The following is a 12,891-nucleotide window of genomic DNA, read 5'->3' on the forward strand; positions in this document are numbered from 1 at the left end:
ATTAATCAGCAGGTCTTTGCAACCTTAATTTGCTTCTCACCTTCGATGAGGTTCTGGTAGTCATCTTAATGGTGAAAGGTGCCGGCCAATCATTAACGATTGTTAAAGATCAAATTGTAAGATAAACTAGTTTTATCATCCAATGAAGCAGCGCCAGATGATGTGAAATACCAGATGCTTTAACATATTCAGTAGCTAATTAGGTATTGGGTGAGGAGTTGGTCAACCATCATTAATGCCATCCTCCTATAATGGGTTCACATTTATTAAGTTACCAATTTATTGCAAGTTTACTCAACGTATGTGCTTTAAATTTGATATCAAGAGTTGTTGCAATATAATACAGACTAATTACATAACATAAATAATTATTATAATTCTCGAATACTTTTGTTGACACAAAGGTTGCCCAACTTTGCTGAGGGTAGGGCTAGGCTACTGCTTCAACAGTCTATTTCTGTTTGTCTTGGCTTTCTATGACCACCAGATCCAAGCAACCAGCCGTGGAACTAGTGGTATCTCAGTTAGGATGTGTTTCAGCATTTGTAAGATGTTGATGTTTTATCATTACGAAGGTCTGAAATATAATTAGGCAAAGTGAGATGCAGGACACATATTCAGAGTAAACTCTGATAATTGCTGATGGAAAGTGAAAACTATTTGGAAGCCAACGTCTAGTACTGAAAACTAATACTACTAACATCCATACGTATCCCCCATTTAGGCAGATGGGAGAGTAATAACCACCAAGTTAATAATTAGGAACAAAAGCGCAGCAGCATCAAGCATCATTGCCTCCAGTTTGATGTAGCATAGCATCGATTTCATCACCCTCCTCCATCTCAAGCTATTTCAACAATTGTAGAAAAGAATGTGAGATAAATATAAGTTGGTTAAACAAGACAAGTTGTGTGAAGTGTTTCAATACCTCATCAGGAGTTTGCTCTCCCTTAAGCCTGCGGCCATCAAATAAGAATGCAATTGAGTTCATGTCAACTGACTGACGGTCACAGTAAGCATTCATGAGCTTGCGCAACTGTGTGTTACGCTTGATCCTGAAAAACACTTCATTTCCATCCTACATGCAAGAATTGATGGAGATTACCAATGAAAAGAAACACAATTCAATATGAAAAGGACTCCTCAATTCCATCTTCTCAAACTCTCTTCCTTGTTTTTAGGTTGAGGGAGGGCACAAACTATGGCAAAAGAATGCCAAACAACGCAATACTAAGAAGCAAATGTTTGAAAAAGTGCACATTGGGGCCACATAACATTACAACTCAACAACTCACAACCACGTTATTTAACAATGAGAGGAAAAAAGAAAGGGAGAGAAATAGGTCAAGTGCAGTTTGCTGCGTCGGAGTCTACATTCCGTGCTATATACTCCTGGTTAGTATGGAAAAGATCTTGCTCAGTAATTATATAACCATGGAAGCAAAATTCTATAAACTAAGCACTAAAGCAAAGATGATATAGGCACCACTGAGGTCTGAGGCAGAGAGGCCTCTCTAGCTACTATGAAATACATCCAACTAGACTATATTATCGGTCACATTCTAAGGTAAGATTCAAGCAATCAATGATCTTGGCCCTGGGACGGAGGCCAGGTTAATATAGACGAGCACAATAATGATTACACTTATTTCCCTCAAGAGTAAATGTGTTGACTATTACTATTACCACAATATTAACAACCACAGAGCACAGCCATCAGAAAGCGTTTAAGCAATTTATCCAGCACAAGAGGGTCTAGAAAAAGAGAAGGCTACATTATCCGAATTGAAAAAAAAAAAACATTGAATGTGCAATGCTCCAAAAAAATATTGCCTATACCATTGACACTCATCATGAGGATAACAGAAGATCACTTTGAAGTTTGCAACAAAATACTAATACATGGAGGGTTTCTTTTTATTTTTCTTCTTGGTTTTATGGTAAGTAAAAGTATTAACTAATACAATGTGGTTGTGTTAAGTGAATCTACTTTCCCTTAATTATGGTTTGAGCGTTGGATGCATGTTTTCATCCATAGACCGACTGACCCATCGCTGAGGTTTTCTAAACAGCGTTAGCAGTAGAAGGTAAACAACAAAATCAAACACCATTCCGGTCATCACAGAATAGACTGTGTCAGAAGATATGTCTGCCCCCACACTGAGTGCCCTCTTCCAAATACCAGTAGAAGGTAAACAACAAAATCAAATACCATTCCGGACATCACAGAATAGACTGTGTCGGAAGATATGTCTGCCCCCACACTGAGTGCCCTCTTCCAAGTCCTATCTCTACAGCAAAAGATACTGTCTTCCTCGTGGTCACACACAAGCCCAGTACTCCCACACTTAGCATACAATACTTCTATCCTCCAGCATCCTATTGACATGTTGTCCAATTAATACCAAGAACCCTTCCATGTCCAAGGGAAAATTCTTATTATCCAGATTCCGGACAGACTATAGAGTCAGATCATTTCTTACATGGAAATCAAAGAAAGGTAGAGCTAACCTGGGCAATAAAACCTGTATATTACTCAAGAATGCAGCTTAGCATGTATATTGAACAGAGCAGATATAAACAGACATAAAAAAGAATATTTGAAAATTTACTGGAACTAGTAATTTATGAGCATGAAATGGAACAGAATGAGACCCAAAGGGAAAGAACAAAAAAGAAGGTGAGGGAAGAAAATTTAGTGGTGAGCAGATAAACTGTAGAATCAACAAATTAAACTGAACAAAAACATGTTTCTTTTATAAGTTGGGAGCTTACAGTTTTCAACTTGTAAAAATAATCATTATGAGGGTTTCAATTAGGTTTTATGTAACTGCCCAATGTTAACCACACAGATTCATAACATACCACAGTAAAAAGAAAAAGAAGAGGGTCACTAAGGTTTGGATTACTTCCATCCCACTCATTATTCATTCCATGTCTTGCTTATATACATGACAAACATTACCAAAGAGGTACAAATAATGGTATAGGGGGCAAGAAGAGATCCAAACTGTATTTTTCCATTTATGTACAGTAAGTTGTGATCTACACCAACACCTAAGTATGTGGCCTAGTGGTCAATAAGTGGAAGAAGAACCATAAGGTTTCAAGTTTATACCCCAACGGAGGCAAAAAACACCAGACGATATCTTCTCATCTTTTAAGCCTTGGTGAGTAAAGTTGTCCGGTACCTATATTGGTGGGAGATAGCATGTACCCGATAGAACACTAGAGGTTGGCGCAAACTAACCCGGACACTACCTTTACAAAAAAAAAGGTTGATCTGCACCAGGTATGAAATATTATAGTAAGAGCTTTATTAATCCATATTCAAAAAATTTGGTCTGCTCACACTGCCCAGACCAAGGGCCGGCTCCATAGTTATGAGGGGTAAGGCTTGAGCCTTAGGCCCCAAATTTGGAGGGCCCCATTTTTAAAAAATTATAAATTCATAAGTATTTAAAGAACTTTTAATACAAAAATAGAGTTTTTAATATAAAAGGAAAGAAAACTTTTTAGATATATAAATGAGGTAATAATTTGACTTACTTAAAAATGGGTAGAAGAATAGTCTTTCCAACATTTCAGTTCTCCACTCTTTACTCCTTCATTAAAAAATTTGCCCGCTCTTCCTTAATTTGTCCAAGTTAATCTTTCTTTTTTCTAATCACTTTATATTTCAGAAAATCCTACATATTTTCTGTCTTTCTTTTTGATATTCTTAGTCACTTTCTTTCTCCAAAATTTCATTACTCACCTTCTTTCTCAAAAATTTTATTAGTTAAAGTGTTCAACAATACTTTTAAGTTTCCAGTAGTTCTATACTTCTATTGCTCTAAAATCTTATCTAAGGTCAACAAAATCTCAAGAAAAATTAAATGAGTTGGTTATATTATCAATAGAATATGAACTATTAGAGAAAGTCGATTATAAAAAAAAATTATTAACAACTTTGTATCTCAAAAAGTTAGAAGAATAGACTTTAAATAAAAACATATCTTATAACTTTCTTTTAAAAATTTATAACTTTCTTTTAAAAATTTATGCCTCACACAAAATTATGGCTTTAGGCCACGTATGTGCTTGAGCCTCCCCTGCCAGACCTTCTACCAACTCCCGAGTTTTCCTCAGCTTTTACATGGTAATTTGTTTGGTTTTAAACTTTAAAAAAATACAGCAAGAATCAAGATATGGCTCGATGTTGGTTTTTCTGCAAAACAAATCTACCCAAAACACCGTACGTACCCTCGTAAGGTAAATCACAGTTTACAGTGCACAACACCCCCACCAGTGCGTGCAGAAACATGAAATCCATCAGCCCGATTAACTTCATGATTATGTATCATTGAACCACATGCATATTCAAAGGAATCATGGATTAATAGAACTGCATCTTTTATCAGTGTAAAACTGCTCGACTACACGAGTTTTTTCATCATTGCCGAAAACAAACATAATCACAAGAACTATCCTGAGAACGAAAATCACAGCTGTATGCGAGCATATGCACATGAAAATCAACACAGAGGGAAGTAAAGAGATAAAAATACATGTTAGTCGATAATGAGTATACCTGACCCTTAACCTTCAGATTGATATGAACCGCCTGATCGTTAGGCTTCTTCTCTTCCTCTCCTGCGCCACCACTACCGCCGCCGCTAGCCGACATGATGATCACGCTTATACTATTGTTGTTCCGCCGAGGGTTTTCTTTTTACACTGAGAATCAAAGCAAAAAAACCTCTTGAGTTGAGAAAATACCCAAAGGGCTCCTTTAATACGCTCAGCGCTTCCTTTTCGCCACGCGCAGAGAAACAACTGTGAAGGGTATTATATTATAGGAAAATAGATAAACAAAACGCGTCGTAATCTATTTACCTGTGACGTGGCTATAGATAGACGCGAGTGAGGAATTTTGTTATGAACCTGAGAGTGGGAAAGCAGTATAAACTATATTCAATATATATTTGAATTCCGCGGTGAAATGGAAAAAACGAGGGAATCGATGATCATGACCAGGAAAAGAGGAGAGCGCCGAATGAACGGTCAGGATAGGTGCAAGAAAGAATCTGACGGCTTGGAAGGGAAATGCGCTTGGAATTTTGTACTCCACTGCAGTTTGCCAATTGCAAAAAGGTTCAAATCGATCTTATAGCCCGTTTGGCCAAGCTGCAAAAATCAGCTTATTTTGAGAAGTGCTTTTTTTTAAAAGTGCTTTTTTCAAAAGTATTTTTGGTGAGAAGCAGTTTGTATTTGGCTAATTAGTTTGAAAAGCACTTCTGAGCAGCAATTAGTGTTTGGCCAAGCTTTAAAAAACTGCTTCTAAGTGTATTTTTCTCAAAAGTGCTTCGCAAAAAAGTACTTTTGGAGAGAAGCTACTTTTTTCTGCTTCTCCAAAACTGCTTCTGCTTCTCCTCAAAAGTACTTTTTTCCCTTCCAAAAGCTTGGCCAAACACCTCAATTTTTGGCCAGAAGTGCTTTTGGCCAAAAAAAAAAAAAAAGCACTTTTGGCCAAGAAGCTTGGCCAAACAGGCTATTATTTCTTCCTTATCCATGGTCGGTGACGGACCAATGGATATTGTCATTTAGGAGTGTTCATAAAAATCCGAAAAATCGAACTAAACCGAAAACCAGACCAAACCGATCAAAAAAACCGATACTTTTTGGTTTGGTTTGGTTTCGGTTTTGAATTTTAAAAATCGATCAAATTTGGTTTGGTTTTGGTTTTAATCAGAAAAAAAACCAAACCAAACCGACTATAGGAGTAGCTGTTTCAAATTTATTATTACACCTATATATATATATATATATATATATATATATATATATATATATTTTATATATAAAGTTTCAAAAATTTAATGGTAAATGTTAATAGTTTGCACTTTTAGTATAGTTCTTTACCTTTACTTTCTAGTTTGATTGGTAGTTTTCTTTTGTTAAGTGTAAGAATCCATTTCGTGTTAAAAAAAATATATTTTTAATTGAGTCCTTAATTTTTCATCACTATTTGATTCAATTATCATCAATATATCTTGGTAAATAATAGATTTCTCAAAGGGAAATTGATTTGATAGTGTTACGTTAAAAATGTAGTCTCCGGAATATGTGTTTGGTAGTGGATGTCTTATATTTAAGAAAAAACCGATAAATAACCGAAAAAACCGACATAAACCGAATCGAGAAAAAACCGACTTAATTGGTTTGGTTTGGTTCTAATATTTGAAAAACCAACTTTCTTGGTTTGGTTTCTTTTTAGGGAAAAACCGATCCAAACCGAACCATGAACACCCCTATTGTCATTAATTAAGAAAAAAAAGAGCATGGAAGATTTTATGGCTCTAATTATGGCTAAAATCTTTATCTGCTTCCTATGTTTATGACAAATTAATAAATACAAAAACAATTTACTATATTTTATATATGTATTTATCACTTTATCAAAGTTAAGTGGTATACATTCTTAACTTTTAAATTTCAACTTTTAATATGCTAATATTAAATTGCTTGATTTGATATAAATGTCAAGTTTGAGTAAGTATGTAACGACCCGACTGGTCGTTTTGCTTTTTAGAACCCCGTTCCCCTAGATAAGACTTCCCGTACTTGCTTTCACTGATTTATGACTTGCGGGAATGTTGGTTCGGGATTTGGAAGAGTTTGGGTTGAAATCGGAACACTTGGTTCCTCAAGGTTGGATTAAAAGGCCAAGTTTGACTTCGGTCAACGTTTTGAGTAAAAGACCTCGGAATCCGGATTTAAAGATTCCAACGGGTTAGTATGATAATTTCGGACTTGGGCGCATGTCCGGATCGGGTTTTGGATGACCCGGGAGCGTTTTGGTGCCTAATAGTGAAAGTTGATTCCTTAAGGATTTTGAAGTTCTTAAATATTTGGTTTGGAGCGGGTTTTTGTGTTATCGAGGTCCGAACGGAGTTCCAAGATCGGGGTTAGTTCCGTATTGCCATTTAAGACTTGCACGCAAAATTTGGTGTCAATCCGAGTAGCATAAGTGTGTTTCGCCGCATTGGAAGTAAATTGAAGAACTTGAAGTTCATAAGTTCGATTCAATTGGTTTTAGGGGGTGATTCTTAGATTTAGCGTTGTTTCGGGCGTTCCGAAGGTTCGAGCGAGTCCGTTTTATGATTTTAAACTTGTCGGTATGCCCCGAGCGTCAATCGGACGAGGCTCGAGTGAAGTTGGAAAATTTTGAAATGAGCTGAAGATCCAGTCTTCTGTCATAACCGCACCTGCGGTTGGTCAGCCGCAGGTGCGAGACCGCAAAAGCGGTCGTGCTCTCGCAGAAGCGGCCAAGGCAAGCCAAGCCCAAAGCTGCAGAAGCGATTTTCTCCCCGCAGTAGCGGCCCAGTTGAATTTCCGTAGAAGCGGACACTTTTCCGCAGATGCGGTGGGCGCAGGTGCGGCCTAGGACCGCAGATGCGGAAATCACTGAAGCAGTGACCCTTCATTTATTTGCGGGTGTTAGCCATTTTTGGCTCATTTCCACTCATAAGTTGGGCGATTTTGGGGCTCTTAAGAGAAGATTTTCACCTAGCATCTTGAAGTAAGTTATTCCTACTTATTTTTGAGTTTAATACTTGGGTTTTGGGTAGATTAACACACAAAGAATAGTGAAAAATCATGGGATTAGAGTAAAACTAGGATTATGATAAAAATAAGATTTAATCACGAAATTTGTTATGGAATAAAATAGAAATCATATATTCTTGATCCTTAGGTTATAGAGAACAACTTTCTTCAAGAATTTCTGGAATCCAGGCACGTGGGCCCGAGGACGAATTTTAGGAAACTTGTGTTTAGGGTTGGGAAGTTACTTTAATAGTTAGAATGCGAACTTGTGAGCTTGTATTGACTATTTCTTACCTCGTTTAATTAGTTTTGGATCATTCGGCTCCAAATTGAGGGTTTGAGCACGTTCTTGATATTGGAAGTACGCTTTGGAGCGAGGTGAGTCTCCTTTCTAACCTTGTAAGAGGGAATTGTCCCCATAGGTGAAATAATTGAATAATTTGCCACTAAATGCGGGGGCTACGTATGCACTAGGTGACGAGAGTCCATGCGTAGCCACTATTATGCTTAAGTCCGGGTAGTCTAGGACCCAAAAGCATGCTTTATGTGATATTCTTGTAACTTTATGGTCAATTTGGATTGCTTAAATCATGTTGAGTGTGGTAAATGAATTTATAAAGAGGAACTTCATTTTCTTGACCTCTTAAAGAGAAGCTGACATTCTTTGAATAATTGCTTCCCTGATATATCCCTGTCTGACTGTTTGTTGTGTTTAATTATAATTGACCGCGTCGCACGTATGATTCGCGAGCGGGGTAATAGATGCATCTATGGTTCGCGCCGTTCGACCCTCCAGCAGTGCACACTTTATTTTTATGTTGGATCGGGCCGTACGACCTCGGCACTAATGCGCATGCTTCTTGCTCGGTATTTTTCTGTGAATTGAACTTTGTTAAATGCCCTGAAATGTAAATCGCTAACTGCGATATTATCTAGGAAAGGACCTATCACTTCTTGCTATAAATTGTTATTTATTTGTGACATCCATGCTTAGCATAACACTTTCTTATATTATTTGACCCTAGTAAGTGTCAAGTCGACCTCTCGTCTCTACCTCTTCGAGATTAGACGGGATACTTACTGGGTACATATTATTTATGTACTCATACTACGCTTCTGTACTTAATTGTACAGGGTCTGAGGCAGGTACATCTGGCTACCAGTCTGGTGTGCATTCTTGATAGTAGGCCGAGATTTCCACGGTGAGTTGCTCCCTTCCTAGGCCGTTCAGCAGCATGATGGAGTCTCTCTTTATTTTTGGACTGTCTATTCTATTTCAGACAGTAGGATAGATTTATTATTTTTGTATATTCTACTAGATGCCCATATTCTTGTGACATCGGGTCTTGGCACACACGTTGGTAGACATTCCTTTTGGGGTTGTATAAGTATTACTTTCCATTGTGAAACATCATTTGTTTCAAATTCCAAATTAAGAAAAATGCTGGACTTGTTTGGTAAAGTAAAATGAGAACTCACTAATATTTCAAGCGTTGGCTTGCCTAACAACGGTGTTGGGCGCCATCACGATCTGTAGTGAAATTGGATCGTGAGAACATGGTATCAGAGCACTAGGTTCACGTAGGTCTCACAAGTCATGGGCAAACCTAATAGAGTCTTGCGGATCAGTACGGAGACGTCTGTATTTATCTTCGGGAGGCTATAGGGTGTTAGGAAACTACGCTTTATTCATTTCCCATCGTGCGGTGGTCGGCATACAAAATTTCCCTCTCCTATTCTCTCACAAATGGTGAGGACGCGCACGACAGATGTTCCAGACCCGGGAGGAGCTGCTCCCCCGTTGCTAGAGGCTGACGCAGAGTCCGGGGGAGGGCACCGGCCCGAGGTAGGGGACGAGGGCGTCCCCGAGCTATTCCAGTAGCACCACCGACGGATCCTGCGGGAGATCGTATCATTGAGGAGCAGGGCGAGGTGCCCGCAGCTGAGACTACCCCGGCGGACTTCATGATAGCACCGGGTTTCCAGGAGGTCATGGGCTGTATGTTGCGATTCATGGACACCATGACTCAGGCTGGTTTATTTCCAGCGGATCCAGCTACATCACAGGCAGGGGGGAGCACAGACCCCTACTGCTCAGGCTCCTGGTCATGCAGTTATAGTGTATCAGACTCCGGGTGCACTACCCGCGGATGGGGCTCAACCAGTTGCTGTAGTAGTGCCCGAGCCCAGACCAGCTGCGGATGTTGATCCGCAGAAGATATTGTACAGATGGACCAGACTATACCCTCCTGACTTCGGGGGTGAGCGTCATGAGGATGCCCAGGATTTCATTGATAGGTGCAGGGACAGACTGCACAACATGAGGATATTGGAGTCGCATGGGGTTGACTTCACTACTTTCCAGCTGGAGGGCAGGGCCCGTAGATGGTGGCAGTCTTATGTCCTTGGCAGACCAGCAGGTTCTCCTCCCATCACTTGGGGTCAGTTCACACAGTTATTCCTGGACAGGTATATCCCACCCTCTGAGAGGGAAGAGCTACGGTATTAGTTTGAGCAGCTGGAGCAGGGCCAGATGTCTGTGACCGACTCTGAGGTAAGGTTTTCTGAGTTATCCCGCCATGCACTGATGATACTTCCTACTGACACAGAGAGGGTGCAGAGGTTCGTTGCAAGGTTGCATTCTGGAATTAGGGCTAACATGGCCCGAGAGGTGGAGATGGGGACTCCTTATCAGCTAGTAGTGGAGATTGCTCGGAGGATTGAGGGCTATCGTCTAAGAGGTAGAGAGCAGGTGCAGCAAGACAAGAAGGCCCGATTCTCCGAGAGTTCAGAGGTGCCCCAGCTAGAGGCAGAGGTCAGTTTGGGAGGGGTCAGCCTAGCAGGCCCCCACATTCAGCACCACCACCTCCTCGAGGTGCTCCAGCGCGCCCCTATTTTAGTGCCATCCAGAGAGTTCCTATCGCCCGCCAGCTGTTCAGGGTTCCTCTAATGGGTATTCGAGTCCCCAGGGTTCTTCTAGTTCCTATTTCAGTGCTATGCCAGAGAGTTCATACCGTCCACCAGCTATTCGGAGTTCCTCTGGTGGGTATTCGGGCCATCTGAGCCTAGCTTCCGGACAGCAGGTTATGGTGCCGAGAGGTTGTTATGAGTGTGGAGATCCGGGTCACATGAAGAGGACCTGTCCCAGACTTCGGGGCAAGGTAGTACAGCAGAGTCAGCAGCCCATTATTTCAACACCGATTGCCCGGCCTCCAGAGGCGGGGGACAAACGGGTAGGGGCCATCCTAGAGGTGAAGGTCAGGCGGGGAGAAGCCAGCCAGCTACTACTCAGTCAAGTGGAGGCCAGCCAGCCGGCGCTCCAGCCAGATTCTATGCCCTTCCGGCCAAACCAGATGCATTGGCCTCAGATGCCGTTATCATAGGTATTATTTCCGTCTATGGTAGAGATGCTTCCGTGCTATTTGATCCAGGGTCTACCTAATCATATGTGTCATCTCTGTTTGCTCATTTCCTGGTTATTCCTCGTGAGCCTTTGGGCACTCCTGTTCACGTGTCCACTCCTGTGGGCGATTCTGTGGTTGTGGATCGGATCTACCGGTCCTGTGTGGTCATATTCTATGGTTTCGAGACTAGATCAGATCTCCTGTTGCTCGATATGATCAACTTTGAGGTCATCCTAGGCATGGAATGGTTATCCCCATATCACGCCGTCCTTGATTGCCAGGCCAAGACTGTTACATTAGCAATGCCAGGGTTGCCAAGGTTAGAGTGGAAGGGCTCCACAGTTGATACATCTAGTCGGGTTATTTCTTTTCTGAAGGCTCGACATATGGTCGAAAAGGGGTGTTTCGCTTATCTAGCTTATGTTCGGGACACCATCGCAGAGTCTCCGACGATTGATTCAGTTCCAGTGGTCCGGGAGTTCGCCGATGTGTTTCCTTCTGACCTTCCTGGCATGCCACCGGATCATGATATTGATTTCTGTATTGATTTGGCTCCAGGTACCCAGCCAATATCTATCCCACCGTACCGTATGGCTCCGAAAGAGTTGAAGGAGCAGCTTGAGGAGTTGTTGACAAAGGGGTTTGTTAGACCAAGTGTGTCACCTTGGGGTGCACCAGTGTTGTTTGTAAAGAAGAAGGATGGGACCATGCAGATGTGCATTGATTACCGCCAGTTGAACAAGGCTACCATCAAGAACAAGTACCCGTTGTCGCGCAGTGATGATTTGTTCGATCAGTTGCAGGGTGCTAGGGTGTTCTCTAAGATCGACTTGAGATTAGGGTACCATCAGTTGAGGATTCCGGACTCAGATGTTCCGAAGACTGCTTTTCGCACCAGATATGGTCATTATAAGTTTCTGGTGATGTCCTTTGGCTTGACTAATGCCCTAGCGGCGTTTATGGACTTGATGAACAGGGTGTTCAGACCTTATATTAATTCTTTGTCATCGTCTTCATTGACGACATCTTGATATACTCACGTAGCCTGGGGGAGCACGAGCAGCATTTGAGAGTAGTGCTTCAGACATTGCGAGAGCAGAAGCTATATGCTAAGTTCTCCAAGTGTGAGTTTTGGCTAGAGTCAGTGGCATTCTTGGGGCATATTGTGTCAGAAGAGGGTATTAAGGTGGATCCCAAGAAGATTGAGGCAGTTCAGAGTTGGCCACGTCCTACTTCAGTGACCGAGATCAGGAGTTTCTTGGGGTTAGCAGGTTATTACCGTCGATTCGTGCAGGGCTTTTCATCTATTACATCACCTCTGACTATATTGACCCAGAAGGGTGCTCCTTTCCATTGGTCCGATAATTGTGAGGCGAGCTTTCAGAGGCTCAAGACAACTTTGACTACAGCACTAGTCCTAGTGTTACCTTCCGGTTCGGGGATGTATACTGTGTATTGCGACGCTTCACGCGTTGGCTTGGGTTGTGTAATGATGCAAGAGGGGTGAGTTATTGCATATGCTTCGCGTCAGCTGAAGATTCATGAGAAGAATTATCCTGTGTGTGAGCACGTGATTTTTGCCCTATATGAATTACTCCAACAAATTCAAACAAAATAATTTTTCCATTGTTTGCAATTTTGTGGATTTTTGGGGCATTTTTTTTAATTATTTGCATATTATCTGCGCATGTTTATTTCATTTGAGTAATGAAAAATACAAAAATACTTGACATTTGCACTTAGGGTTTAATTTTGCATTTTAGGATTAATTAGTAGTAAAGAAAATAACAAAACTAGTTCAATTCGCATTCTTAATTTTGATTTTTGATTTTTAGTAGTGTTTCTTTTGAATTTATTTGGTGTTAATTAGTCTAGGATTAGTTGAGTATTAGGAGTT

The 12,891-nt window shown here is 40.8% G+C and overlaps 1 protein-coding gene across 1 annotated transcript; it reads right to left on the reverse strand.

Annotated features, from left to right (window-relative positions):
* LOC109228058 (small ubiquitin-related modifier 1-like) lies at positions 357 to 4,785 on the reverse strand. The gene is made up of 3 exons (XM_019393243.1): positions 4,574 to 4,785; positions 929 to 1,078; positions 357 to 847 (listed from the first exon to the last, which is right to left on the reverse strand). Exons 1-3 carry the CDS (start codon positions 4,667 to 4,669, stop codon positions 782 to 784), a joined length of 312 nt encoding a protein of 103 aa, XP_019248788.1. The 5' UTR covers positions 4,670 to 4,785; the 3' UTR covers positions 357 to 781.

The sequence above is a fragment of the Nicotiana attenuata genome, chromosome 1, assembly GCF_001879085.1.
Source record: "Nicotiana attenuata strain UT chromosome 1, NIATTr2, whole genome shotgun sequence".
Classification (NCBI taxonomy): Eukaryota; Viridiplantae; Streptophyta; class Magnoliopsida; order Solanales; family Solanaceae; genus Nicotiana; species Nicotiana attenuata.